General features: G+C 49.0%; 1 protein-coding gene across 2 annotated transcripts in view; it reads left to right on the top strand.

The window, feature by feature from the left end:
* LOC311630981 (xanthine dehydrogenase/oxidase-like) overlaps positions 1-7,308 on the top strand; it is a 58,658-nt gene extending 51,350 nt beyond the window's left edge. For both annotated transcript variants that reach the window (XM_084900657.1, XM_084900658.1), the window contains exons 32-36: positions 1,074-1,188; positions 1,936-2,001; positions 3,275-3,463; positions 5,028-5,204; positions 6,701-7,308. In XM_084900657.1, the coding sequence (XP_084756783.1) occupies positions 1,074-1,188; positions 1,936-2,001; positions 3,275-3,463; positions 5,028-5,204; positions 6,701-6,751 (598 nt within the window). In that variant the 3' untranslated portion in view covers positions 6,752-7,308. The remainder of the gene's footprint in view (positions 1-1,073; positions 1,189-1,935; positions 2,002-3,274; positions 3,464-5,027; positions 5,205-6,700) is intronic.
* Positions 7,309-13,271: the final 5,963 nt, after the last annotated feature.

Below are 13,271 nucleotides of genomic sequence, written 5' to 3' on the forward strand. Positions count from 1 at the left end.
GGATTTGGCAAATAGTTCAATGTTTAGTTCCAAAGGGCTTTTTTGTAAATATATGTTTTTATTTTGTAGGCAAAGTAATGTTTTGTCGGTGCTCCCTTGGCTATATAACATTTGGCATACACAAACATAAGCTAGTCCAGGTTTTCTCACAAATTCACATTCCATTTTTGGAGTTGGCAAATGGGTTCTATACAGAAACACCTAGATAAAGGTGGGGAAGCTAGAGGTCATTTCTCCTGAGAGATGCCTTCTCCCTCAGCCCCGCATTGGTGTTCTTCTAATGCAGATTATGATCACATAAGCTCACAAGATTTCTGTGTGATGTATAGAATACCGTGGGTACTACTATGAACTCTGATGTGAGAACACACACATACACACACACACACACACACACACACACACATACACACAAACACACACGTGTATATGGGACTCGTGCAAAATTAGGATTATATAAGATAGGGTTGAAGAAGAAAAAAATGTAAGAGGCCATATGCTTTTATTAATAACACTTTCCTCAAATCATTTGCTGAAATTTAGAAGGGACCAATAGATGAAGAGTAATGCAGGCAAGAGGCTGCTTAAAGAGGCACCCAGGCTGGCCTGAGGTACTGATCTTGTTAATTTCCCCATTGAGGAAGAAGGGCAGGTGAGCCTGTGGGAACAGCTCAGGAGTCAGTCAGTGCAGGAGCCTTTGGGTCTGAGATCTTGAATGCTAGCTCATAGATCCTCTGGAGTATGACTTTCCCATCCTTTTTGAGCTGGGAGAACTCTGTCAGTTTCTACCAGGTATGGGCCAGCATGCTGACTCTAATCACCGCTAAGCTGTATGGAGTGATTCACCAGAGGGCCGTTGGAAATACAGATTAGTGCTCTGAAATTCCTGGGTTTCATTCACAGGTTAAAATGTCCGAAGTACATGGGCTACTGTGAATAACAGCTGAATGAAACAAATAAAACCTTTGGGTCTTATGATTTAGTGGACCAAGCCATTTGTGTGTGTATGGGGAGCGGGGGGTGGGGCATATTCATTTTAATACACATGCAGTATCTTCTCTTTTCTCCCCCAGAATACCCAATGTTGGCTACAGCTTTGAGACCAACTCAGGGACCCCCTTCAATTACTTCAGCTATGGGGTGGCTTGCTCAGAAGTGGAAATTGACTGCCTAACAGGGGACCATACGGTAAGATGTTTGCAAAAACTTCAGTACTAAGGGATGAAAAATAAGAGACACAACTCAATTGGAATACCAAAGACAAACTGTGATTGGGAAAATAACGACTTATATTACGGCTTGGGAAACTCCCTTTCAAGGACCAGAGAGTAAAAACTTTAGGCTTTCGGGGCCACAGAGACACTGCCTGAACTCTATCTCTGCAGCACAGCAACAGCGAAGACCTATGGAAACAAATGAGAGAGGCTGTGGGCCTCTAATGCGTTACTGATGCACACTGAGTGGGTTTCACGCAGTGTTCACGTCACCACATATTCTTCTTATTTCTGTCTGCTAGTTAATAATAGGAAAACATTAGTAGCTCACAGGCTGTACAAAGCCAGGGGGCCAGCTGGCCTCAGCCCATGGAACATAGTGTGTTGACTCCTTCCTCACATGAACTACCCACACTTAGGTTCAAAGTCCCAGGAACCTGCAAACCTGTCCCTCCCACTCCCACGTGGGGGTATGTGCAGATATTTTAGATTACTGAGACCCTAATCACTCCCACCCCTTCCCCAGCTGCTCCTAAGAATTCAGACTTTAGCAGTGATGGTGGCAGTGGAGACTGGGGACTGCCTGAGTGTGCTCAGAGCACGCTGCTGTTGGAAGTACCATCTGCATTGGCACTTCATAGTCTAAGAGTCACTGAGACCCACCTGTCACCCGACACATTCCCTTCTTCTCAAGCTGCTTTTACTTCCCTGTCCACCGTAGAACCTTCGCACAGACATCGTCATGGATGTTGGCTGCAGTCTGAACCCTGCCATCGACATAGGGCAGGTAAGACTCACAGGGAACCTGGGTGTTGATGGACTGGGCTACTGATGTGCCCATCTCCTTCCCAGGGCCACTAGCCACAGTATCTTGTCCAATATTGTTGTTACGTGCGTCTGAACATGTTACCATGAGTGTCTTCGGCAGAGTGATGCTTAGATGGATGATAGCCCACCCACATTTAGAGGCAGAAGGCAAATTAGTGGATGGATCTAGAAAGGGCTCTCATGCCTCAAAGAACAAGATGAATGGGGAAAACACTGGGTAGGCACACACATGCACACACAGCCACACACACGCACATATGGAGCTGGAGTTTGGGATCGATGTGCAGCAGTGAGGTCTGAGTTTAGCGAGCTTCCCCCTCCTCCTTTCTCTCCGACCCAGGACAGCAATGTGTAGAAGCCTGGGTTCGAAAAAGAGGGGTAAAGGAATGATCAAAGGAAAGCACTTTCGAAAATATAAGAGCATTAGACAGAGCTGCTGCAACAGGAGGAGACTGAGGGAGGAATCAGGATCAGAAGTACTGAGCACGTGGTAGAAAATGTGAATGAATATCTCTCTAGAATGGACAATTACTTAGTATACAGAAACCTCATCACTAGTCAGTCATTTCATTCATTCATTGAACAACCATGGGGGGAGGGGGGGTGGGCGCGCCCCTGCTCTGCTCAGGCACCTTAGTCACAAAGATGGTTAGCACCTGGTCTCCCCTAAACACTTTTGTTTGGCTACATGGCACCACCTACCTGCCTGTGAGAGTGAGGCTCTGTGGGCCAATAGAACGAGGCAGGTGCCCCCAAACAGACCTGTAAGCTAGAGCAGAGGCACTTCTTTTCCCAGAGGGCAGGCGGGCCTGGGAGTTCAAAAAGCTTGCACTTTACTATCAAAAATCTCCTCCTCTCTCCTGGGGCTGCTCAGAAGTGCAGGTCCCACTTAGCATGGAGAGGAGCGTGGGCCTGGAAGGACACTCAGCACTCATTAGCCAGTGACAAGGAGGGGCATCTGCACTGCCCTGTGGCAGGTTTTCATGTGAGATTGTGTTACCACTGCATGGGCCTCCAGAATCACCACCGAGTTCCAAATCTGAGCTTCAGTGCCCATGCCTGGCGGAGGTCCAGAGAGGTGGTCCCGGGTGGTCGGGGGCCAGGTAAGCAGTTCAGGGCTGTTTCCAGCATCATTCCAGGCTCCACTCCAGGTGGCCTGGTCCCTGCAATGGAAGCAGGACCTGTGCCTGGGGAGTGGGGAGCAGTGTCCACGGTGTCCGTCTGCCCTGCAGGTGGAAGGCGCATTTGTCCAGGGTCTGGGCCTCTTCACACTGGAGGAGCTTCACTATTCCCCTGATGGGACCCTGCTCACCCGCGGCCCCAGCACCTACAAGATCCCAGCGTCTGGCAACATCCCCACGGATTTCAGGGTGTCCCTGCTCCGTGACTCTCCCAACAAGAAGGCCATCTATGCATCCAAGGTACTGGTGCCCGGGTCTGGGCGACCTTCCTGTCTGCACTGTGGGAGGCCCCAGATGGTGACAGACCGTCCCCCTTCTCTCCCCCCCGCAACCATGTGGGTGTGAAGGGGGCTCCTCTGAGAAGAGGGCTTGATATTGGCTTTGGTGATGGTGCTGGAGGGGCGGGCAGTCCTGCCTGACAACCCAGGAACTGGATTGAACATGACAGCTCCTCTGTGTGGGAGAAACCTGCTGCTTTGGGTACAATGAGGATTTCCTTACTAGGGGTGTCGAACTCAATCAGAGAAGGGGCCAAAATCTAAAATCCAGCCTAAATCGCGGGCCGAATGGTTTACTGAACAGTCATAAACTGACAATGTCATAAACTGATAGCGGAGTGCAGTGATGACAGCGCGGTGCGGGCCACATTGCAAGGCCTGGCGGGCTGGATTTGGCCCGCGGGCCTTGTGTTTGACACATGTGCTATAGACCAAACCCTGACCTACATTCTCATCTCAGGTATCCATCCTTGAGGTTTGGTCCTAGACACGATCTCACAGATACAGTACCTCTGTCTCCTATGAGAACCAGCACTTTCACTGAAGATGGGGCAGTCCCTCTGTGCACCCCATCACCTCCTTCAGGGGCTGCCCCGTGACTTGAAGACTTGACTAGAATGCCTGAAGGATGATAACCATCCTCCCCAATATGTATGAAAAATTGGTTGAAAATTCATCAAGATGATTGATCTAGTCCTAGATCTAAGGAAGACAGTTGATCATTTGAAAGCAATGAAACCCACCCATTTGCTCAACTCATGGGTGTTGTTACCATAGGAACATCTGGGACACTTTGCAACCCCTGCCACTGGCTCATGATAAAAATGCAGTTCTGGCCCAGCTGGTGTGGTTCAGTGGCTGAACATTGACCTACGAACCAGGAGGTCAGAGTTCGATTCCTGGACAGGGCACATGCCCAGGTTATGGGCTTGATCCCCAGTGTGGGATGTGCAGGAGGCAGATGATCAATGAGCCTCATCATTCATATATCTATTTCTCTCTCCCTCTCCCTTGCTCTCTGAAATAAATTACGGAGGTAGAGAAATCAGAATTGAAGGAGTGGGGAGGGGAGAGAGGACCTAGCCAGGCTACCTGCAGATGGACATGGAGTACAAGCAGCACTTGGCTGGTCTGGGGGTCTTTTAAGGGAAGGAACAGGAAAGGGTTGGACCCAGGGCTGAACAGGAAGGGGTGGGCTCCAGGGCACTTTGGTACATGCTAATTGGTGGTTCAATGTCTTGAGGATGTCTCTGTGACAGATGCCAGTAATGTCATAACTCAGCCCAAAAATTGGGGCAGGGGGAGAATCTCACAATATTTGCATGGTGTCATCAAGGAATCACACAGTAAGAATTCAGAGAAATATGCCCACAAGATCCAGTCATTTACTAGAGTGAGTGTTCTGGGCCCCTGATTGATTGAAGCCTGTCAGTGCTAGTGGCTGGCATTCCAGCATCACCGGCCCTCCTGCTGTGGAGGCTGGGGCTTCTTGGCCTGAGTTCCTGTCCCCCACGTTGTCCCCCCAGGCTATCGGAGAGCCGCCTCTCTTCCTGGCTGCCTCCATCTTCTTTGCCATCAAGGATGCCATCCGTGCGGCCCGAGCTCAGCATGGAGGCAGTAATATGAAGGAGCTCTTCCAGCTAGACAGCCCTGCCACCCCGGAGAAGATCCGCAATGCCTGCGTGGACAAGTTCACTACCCTGGTAGGATGACTCTTGAGCACCCATTCAGTCTGGGGGAGGTCAGGGCACAGGCCCATGAACTGCAGGGGCATTTTCTGCAGGGGGACAGAGGTATTAGGCTCTCTTTCAACCACACACCGGCCAACACTACACTGCACTCTCCGGTAGCATGACCTTGAACTTGCAGGAAAAGAACAATAATTTTCCTTAAAGCTTCAGCTTATAACTGGGCCTCCTTAGAGTAGGGAGGACAGTCTATACACCTATGGATTTCATTATTTTCCATGAAGATGAGGGTGATGGATAAAGCTCCAGAAGACCCTAATTGTTTGTGTCCACCACTAGCATGTGTTTTGAAACACTGTGTGAGGTACAAAGCAGATGGAGAGAAAAAGCAGAACGACTTAAATAATCATATAACCCACAATTATTCTGTGGTTACCATGTGCCACGCAGATCCTGGGGACACACAGGTGTCCCTGAAGACATTTTAGCCTTTTAGGAAGTCACGTGATCTCATTATGCTTGGAGATGTTTGTAGCAGAATAGAATAGGAATTCCATGGAAGTTGGGATCATTTGGGGAAGGCCCTATGTGGCACTCATAGTGGACAATGCCTGGTATCAGGAGGCCAGGCTAGGGCAGTGTCTTCTCATGTTAGGCACTCCGGAGCAGCCTCGGCTCTGAAATTGTAACAGCAGCCTCTGTTGAGGTAGCAGAACCAGGTTCTTCCCAATCCCCAAGTTGTATTTCTGGGTTGTCTGTTGGGAAATTTGATAGGCCCTTGGGGTTTAGAGGTGAAGAAGGTAGTTATGGACCCAAAGTGTTCCAGGGATGAGGAGGGAAAGGAGAGCCCCTCGGGCAGGCACATCTGCCATCCCAGAGGCTGATGCGGTTGTAGTCTGGTCATCCTTCAGGTTTGCCAATAGCGTTAGCTGTGGGGTGCGAGTTAGGAGGCAGGGAGGATGTCCACACGTGGGCAGCAACCTTCCCACAGCTCAGTACCTTCCACCATGGCCCCAGTGTGACAGGTCCCCAAACCCCATTCCCTGAGAGGGCAAGTGCTGCATGGCTCCCTGTAAACCGCACAGGTTTCTAAGTTAGCTCTTTGCAAGCAATCTGATGCATGACTCAGTGACTTAATGAGCCCCTTTGCTATCTTATAACTCACCAGGAATTTAGTCCCTGCAGGGGAATTGACTGAGTAGCTGGTTCTATGCTTTTGAAAAACTGCGTCCTAGAAGGACTACTTCTGAATTTGGTCATCCCTGTACCTCCAGAGCCTCCTAGAGTGCCTGCCACATGAAAAGTGCTCAGTAGGAAGAAGGGAATGACTAGGAAATTAAGGGGTCCTGCCCGGGGCATCTCCAACCGCTGGGACCGCAGAGTCGTGTTTGGGCTTAGAATGGTGGCTGGCAGTGGTGGGAGGTGGCATGTGCAGAGGGTGGGAGGGGGCATGCGCTATGGGAAGACCCTGGCAGTGAGTTCTCTGTTTTTTTTTTTTTTTTTCTTTCTAGTGCGTCACTGATGTACCAGGAAACTGTAAACCCGGGTCTCAGAGAGTCTGAAGAGAAAGCCCTCAGGGGACTCTTCTTGCATGAAGCATGGAACATGCCCTGAAGAACACAAATCTATGAAAGCCGCAGAATGACAACACTGTGATTCATCAGAATGGTGTTTGGAAGAACACTGAATACATTGGAAAAATCTGATCAAAAATGTGATTTGTAAACATAATGATAAGCAAATCTAGACCTATTAGACCCGAGGCCCAAGTGGTAATAGGCAATGAAGGGTCTTTTCAGGTCTGTCTTAATCATGTATGTGATTAAATTAATTCAGGAAGTGTTTGTGCTATGTCCCAACTCACTAGACAGACGGTATAACCTCACGTGCTGACAGAGGTCTGTCCTTCTGGAATCCCACAAGCCTCCAGTAGCTTGAACAAAAGCTACTTTAAATCCACGTGCCTTCCTCAGGCAGCTTTTCCTTTGAACCAATGAACATCATATTATAACCTCAAATCTATACACAAAAAATCTTAATGGGACAATAGGATGAGATTCAAGCCTCGAATCACCTTTGGGTTATCGGAGAGAATAAAGAATGAAACAAATTCAAGGTTAATTTGGTCTAATTTTGTGAAGTTGCATAAAGTAATACTACTCCATAACACCCAAACCAAACAAACCCAGTTGTTGAGTGCCTACTATGTGATGGGTTTCTTCTCTTCCCCTTTGTGTATTTAAAAAAAAAATCACTTTTAAAAATCTTCCCTTGAAGCCAGAGTATTTTCCATCTAGAAATGATACACCAAGTCAAGATCAGCCAGAAGAAAAGCAGTCAAGGAGCTGGGGTTGTCATCCCAGCTGTGTCTCTAGAGTCTCTGTGTCCTTGGAATGTCACTTCCATTTTCTGTACTTCCTTTTACTGCAATGAAAGGATTGGACTGGAATCATCTCTAAGGTCTCCTCCAGCTCTAAAAGTCTATAAATTTGTGACCTGAAAACTCCTCTTACATAAGGGTCCTGCAGGTGCCAACGACTTGGCTCCCTTTCTATAGGTGTAATGAGCTCTGCTAAGACCCTACCTGAGGTGCTAAAGAGAACAAGAAAAAGGCAGCCATCCCTGTGGTTTCTTTGGCTGGTGATGTCATCACTCCGTGGCTCTAGGTGGACGATGTGACATTGTCTTGTGTCTTCATTGTTTAGAATGCCCACCTTCTGCCAGACAGCGTTCAAATTTCTGGCCATGGAAGGATGGTGGAAACCAAGCTCCAGTTGAGGCTGGAGCTGGATGTCACTAATAAATGAAGCTGTTAGCTGACTGGTATATGGAAAATGCTTAGGTTTCGCCATATCTAGTGTCTGCCATATCTAGTGTCTGCCATATCTTAGCCAGCCTTCTTTTCTGGAGAATGCTCTCACACTGACACACCACACACACACACACACACACACACACACAATTTTCCTACAAAATTCCCTTCCTCAGAGTATTTTAGACAGTGTGATACAAACTCAAAAACTTTATAAATTGAACCAGAATTTGTCTGTTTCAAATGATTTCTCAGAATGTTCTAGGGCATCCCCCAGGCTGAGATGTGTCAGCTGCTATTAGCATGGGCCAAAAGGGCTGAACAATGACTGTGAATTCCCTTCGGAGCTTAGGAACAGAGGCGAGGCAGAGGGGCCATGAAACCAAACAAGCAAGTGTTTTGTGACTCAAGGTGCTGTCTTCCTGAGATACCTGGCCTTGCCCTGCTGTGCTCATCAGAAAACTTCCTCAAGTCTGTCTACCTTGGTCACAAGGATGCAGCCAACAGTGCCTGCAGTATCGCACAATGACCTGCAGAGGGCAATGGAGGACAGGACATGAGAATGTGGTGTGCAGGCCCCATAGCATTGCATGTAAGGTTAGTTACTAGGGAACTGACTTTGGCTCTCACAATAGGACAAATGCCTTCAAAAGTCTCTCCAAGAGCCAGATTTGAAGCTGACTTAGGGTTTCAGAAGAACCAAAATCTCCTCAGAGGACCTGAGGACATGGTCAGTCCTGAAAATCTGGGCTCCTGACAATGGGAAAGGCGGGGCCGGTCTTATTTTCTGAGTATGCAGCTTGCCAGGTGCTGAGTTTGGTGCTTTACTTATGGAGTCTCATTTATCCCTCCCAGTGCCCTTAAGAGGTGGGCCTTTTTTCTATGTAATGACATGAAGGAGATGCCCTACCCACAGCCAGGCAGAGGGCTTCCTCAGGGACGTTTACCCTGGAAAACCACCCAGCCCATGGACTGCCTTGTGGCCAGGAAGCCTGGCGTGTATGGGAATCGATCGGCCTGTCAGAGTGGACTCATGAGGAGCAGGCTCCCAGAGGCTGGTGGAGGCGCCTGAATGCCTCCCTGTGCACCTGGAGGCAGGGCAGCATCCTCACGCTGGCGGGCCAGGCTGCTGCAACTCTGTCCCAAGGCAGAGGGTGGGCAGCCTCCCACTTCAGAGCTAAGGTGGCTGGGAGACCAGGACTAGAGGACAGAATGTATGGAGGTCATAGGAGAGACCCTGGCAAGGGATAAGGACAGAAATAGTTCCAGCTGATTGATTTATGACGGGACATCCCTGAGCCCATGATATTTTTATCTTTAACTGAAGGGGGGCCTGGAAACCATTCCATTTGCTGCCTGTTTTAGATGCTGGGATAAGGCCACTTCCTGGACCTGCTGAGGGTGACATCTCCTGAGGCCCCCCAGGCTCAGGGGCCTGTCCTTTTGTTGTGTTTCTATCCTGAACTGGGGGCCTACTTGTTCCCTCAGGCAGGAGACAGACCCCCATGACAACCTTGTCACCTGAAACAAAGCGGCCCACTGATGGGAGTGGAAATATCAGGCACTGAAGGGTTTTGGCGTCATCTCTGCCCTTGAACTGGCCTGGCCCTGGCCATGCACAATCCCCAGACCACTCAGCATCCCAGAGTTGGAGGGACCTCAGGGACCATCAAGTTCAAGCTCTTTGTTTTAGAGCTGCAAAATGTAAGCCCAGAGAGGGTAACTGACTTGTTTAACGTTGCACAGCCCTTTAGTGAGAGAGATAGGCCTACTGCAAGGCTGTTTGACTGCCGGTGCAGACTCTTTAAAAGACATCAATACATCAACTCATGCCTTTTCGTAAGCATTTGGGTCAGATGGCTGGGGGATACCATAGAAATGGAGTTACACTGGCTGGGAAGAAGACATGGAGAGCTTGGGGCCCTAGATGAACACTGTGGCAATAGGGCCAGAGGCCTTCAGCTGCCTAAGCTCCTAGGTCAGGAAGCTCAAGTGGGATTCTTTCTTAAGCCTCACAGGTGCGCACAAAACCATAAGTGCAAAGCATCCCCTCTTTCCAAATCGAGGTGCTAAGCCATGTATGCAAGACTTGTGGAGGGGGTGGCTGAAAATGCTTTTGCCATCTTAAGCTAATCCCATACCTCAGGGAACAGGGATTGAAATGTAGAATTTAGGAGATTGGAGAGAAGATTTTTTTGAAAATAGCAAGCTGTACATCCTCCTTTCCAAAGGGGGAAAGGGTGGGGGGAAGGGAGAGAGCTTCGAGTGGGCCACTCAGAAGCCCAAACCATGAGAGCAGCTTTAGAAGCTGTGGTGGCTTGGCCTGAGGCAGCAGGACAGGAAAGGAGCAGTGTGAGGGCAAGGATTCCAGTGTGGCTACACTAGAGGATGCCACCCAGAGGACTGCTTGGAGGGGTGATGGTGGTCATGTAACCCCAACAGAGAGGGCCATCTTGTGCCCAGGGATCAAAATAGACTTAGGTCAGCTTTCTCAGTGTGGCCCATGACAAGTAGTCACACATCCTTGCCCTGCCCCCACCCCTCTCTCTCCCCGCTCCCCCACGCCCTCCCCCCCCCCCCCCCCATGCCAGGAGGAAGGCTTTCCCTTTTTCCCACCAAGGCTGGCCTGAATTCCTGCCCCAAGGCAGTAGCAGGCAACTCACCCAGCCCAGGCCTGGTTATTTAGGATCTCAGTGTACCAGGGAGGGGCTGGCCAAGCCCTCTGCTCTCTCTTCTCTCTTGGGCAAGTTGCTTAGCTCCTCTGAACCTCAGTATTTTCATCTGTAAAATAGACCCGGATAATCATACCCACCTGTTGTGAGGAGAGAGAAAGAGAGAGGGAGAGACACACACACACACACACACAGAGAGAGAGAGAGAGAGAGAGAGAGAGAGAGAGAGAGAGAGGATTAAAAGGACTTCAAAGAGTGCACTGCTGTCATTTCCAGGTTTTTAATCAAAACACAGGTGTGAAGGAAGATGCAGGAATGAGCCAAACCCTCGATGGACTGTAATGAGACGTGGGGTGATGGGAACTGGCGGCACGCACAGGGGTGTGGTCTTAAACCAGGTAAGACCAGCTCATCTTATTATATTTTAGCACAAATGACAGAAGTGATGGATTAGCATGTCTCAGCTTCTCACACAAATGTGATTTTCCCAGCACACCAGCGATGGGGGAGGGCTGGCTCTCAGCTCCCCGTGGCTGACTAAGTGAGATTGGGGAACAGAGCCATATCTCACCCAGCTGTCTTCCTGGCCTTTATCAAAAAGCATGGAAGGAGATGGTCCCTCCCTGTGTTACCTGCAACAAAATCTTGTCTGGGAATGACAGCAACCGACAGTCTCATGCAAGCACTTTACTTTGCATTGTTTCACGTAACTCTTTTTTTATTTTTTATTTTATTGATTTTTCACAGAGAGGAAGAGAGAGAGATAGAGAGTTAGAAACATCGATGAGAGAGAATCATCGATCAGCTGCCTCCTGCACACCCCCCACCGGGGATGTGCCCGCAACCAAGGTACATGCCCTTGACCGGAATCAAACCCGGGAGCTTTCAGTCTGCAGGCTGACGCTCTATCCACTGAGCCAAACCCGTCCCGGCTATTTCACATAACTCTTGCAATGAACCTATGAGGCATGTTTTGCAATCACACCCATTTTATGGGTGAGCAAACAGAGGCTCTGGGCAGAAGGTGATGGTGCAGTCAAGAGCACTAACTGTGAAACCAAGTCACGAGTTCCAGTATTGGGTCTCTCACTTAGCTCTTGGGCAAATTCCTTAAATCTTTGCACTTCTACTTTCTCAACTGTGAAATGGGGATAATGATGGTTCTACCATCGAGTTGTGGGGAGAATGGCAAGCATCGGAAAATACACACACACACACACACATACACACCTCTTCTTACTGTCCTCTAGACCAGCGTTTTTCAACCGCTGTTCCTGGTGTGCCGTAGGTGCAGACAAGACAAGAATTTTATAATTTTTCACTATTTTGTTTACTTAATATTTCATAATAAAGTAATTATAAAATACTTTCTTTGTGTTTATTTGATTCCTATTCAAGAGAATTACTTTATATATAGTCAATATAGGCACAGAGTTAAATTTTTTAACATTTTCTAATGGTGGTGTGCCTCGTGATTTTTTTCATGAAACAAGTGTGCCTTTGCCCAAAAAAGGTTGAAAAACACTGCTCTAGACCAGCTTTGAATCCAAGGCAAAGAGGGGAGCCTGGCTTGTTGCCAGAAGGAAGATACCTTCCATAGAAAGAAGACCCCATTCCCCTCTTTCCAAACCCAGAAAAGCCCCTTCAGGACCAGAAGCATGTTGAGTGGCCTCAGGGGGGGAGAAAGGAAACTACCCCAGGGGTACTTCTTCCACATTCACTGGGGCCCTTAATCTTAGGAGAGAGGCCTAGGTAGGTTGTGTGTATGACAGAACATATGTATGGGGTCTTGCCCCATTTCTTCTTCCTCCTGGACACCCAGGGGTCTCAGGAAAAGTCACATAGAAGTGATCTCTGTGCTCTGAGTAGTGGGCTCAGGGCTTCTTGCAAGAATCCTGCGTACTTCATAGACCCTTTGGGATTGGTGACACTGGCCTGATGGCAGCTGGTGGCTCTGGGGTGGGTTTGGGCTTTCCTATGAGCTATCCTAACCTGGCAACAGCCTCCCTTCCCCATCCCTGACCTCCACTCTGTCCCCGAGGCCAGAGGGGGCTGTGTACAGTCGCTGGTAATGTGTGAACCTCAGGTGATAAGGACTCTGGCTCTCAAGTGGCTCAGTCCTCAGGTCCCTGAGTGCCACAGCCAGGCTCTTTCCTTCCTCAATTTCACATGCCATGTACTCCTGAAGGGCAGGCACCCTCCCTGCTGTGCTGGAAAGAGCAGGGGATGCAAGCCAGTGCTCTGCCCTGGTGAACAGGTATGAGCTCTCTTCCTTTGGGTAAATTACCTGCCTATGATCCCGTTTCCTCCTTTATAAAAAGTCAGTGTTGCAATGTGAATTGAAAGGACCTATGAAGCAAAGGATTAGTTAGCCCAACGCCAGCAGTGCTGAGGTTGAGAAACCCTGGTCTCCTACCATTCTGATGTCAAGGAAGCCCTGGAGGACTCTGGGTGCGGCCTGGGCAGAATTAAAATCCATCTGGTTCTTTCTCCTGACCTTGCTGTCTCACTATGTCATCATGGTATTAGTCCTACGCAGCAGGGGTGTGATAACCATCTCTCTGTAGAATAGAAATCTCTCCTAGATTAGGTATTTAT

This window comes from Pipistrellus hanaki (assembly GCF_964339955.1).
Source record: "Pipistrellus hanaki genome assembly, chromosome: 12".
NCBI lineage: Eukaryota > Metazoa > Chordata > Mammalia > Chiroptera > Vespertilionidae > Pipistrellus > Pipistrellus hanaki.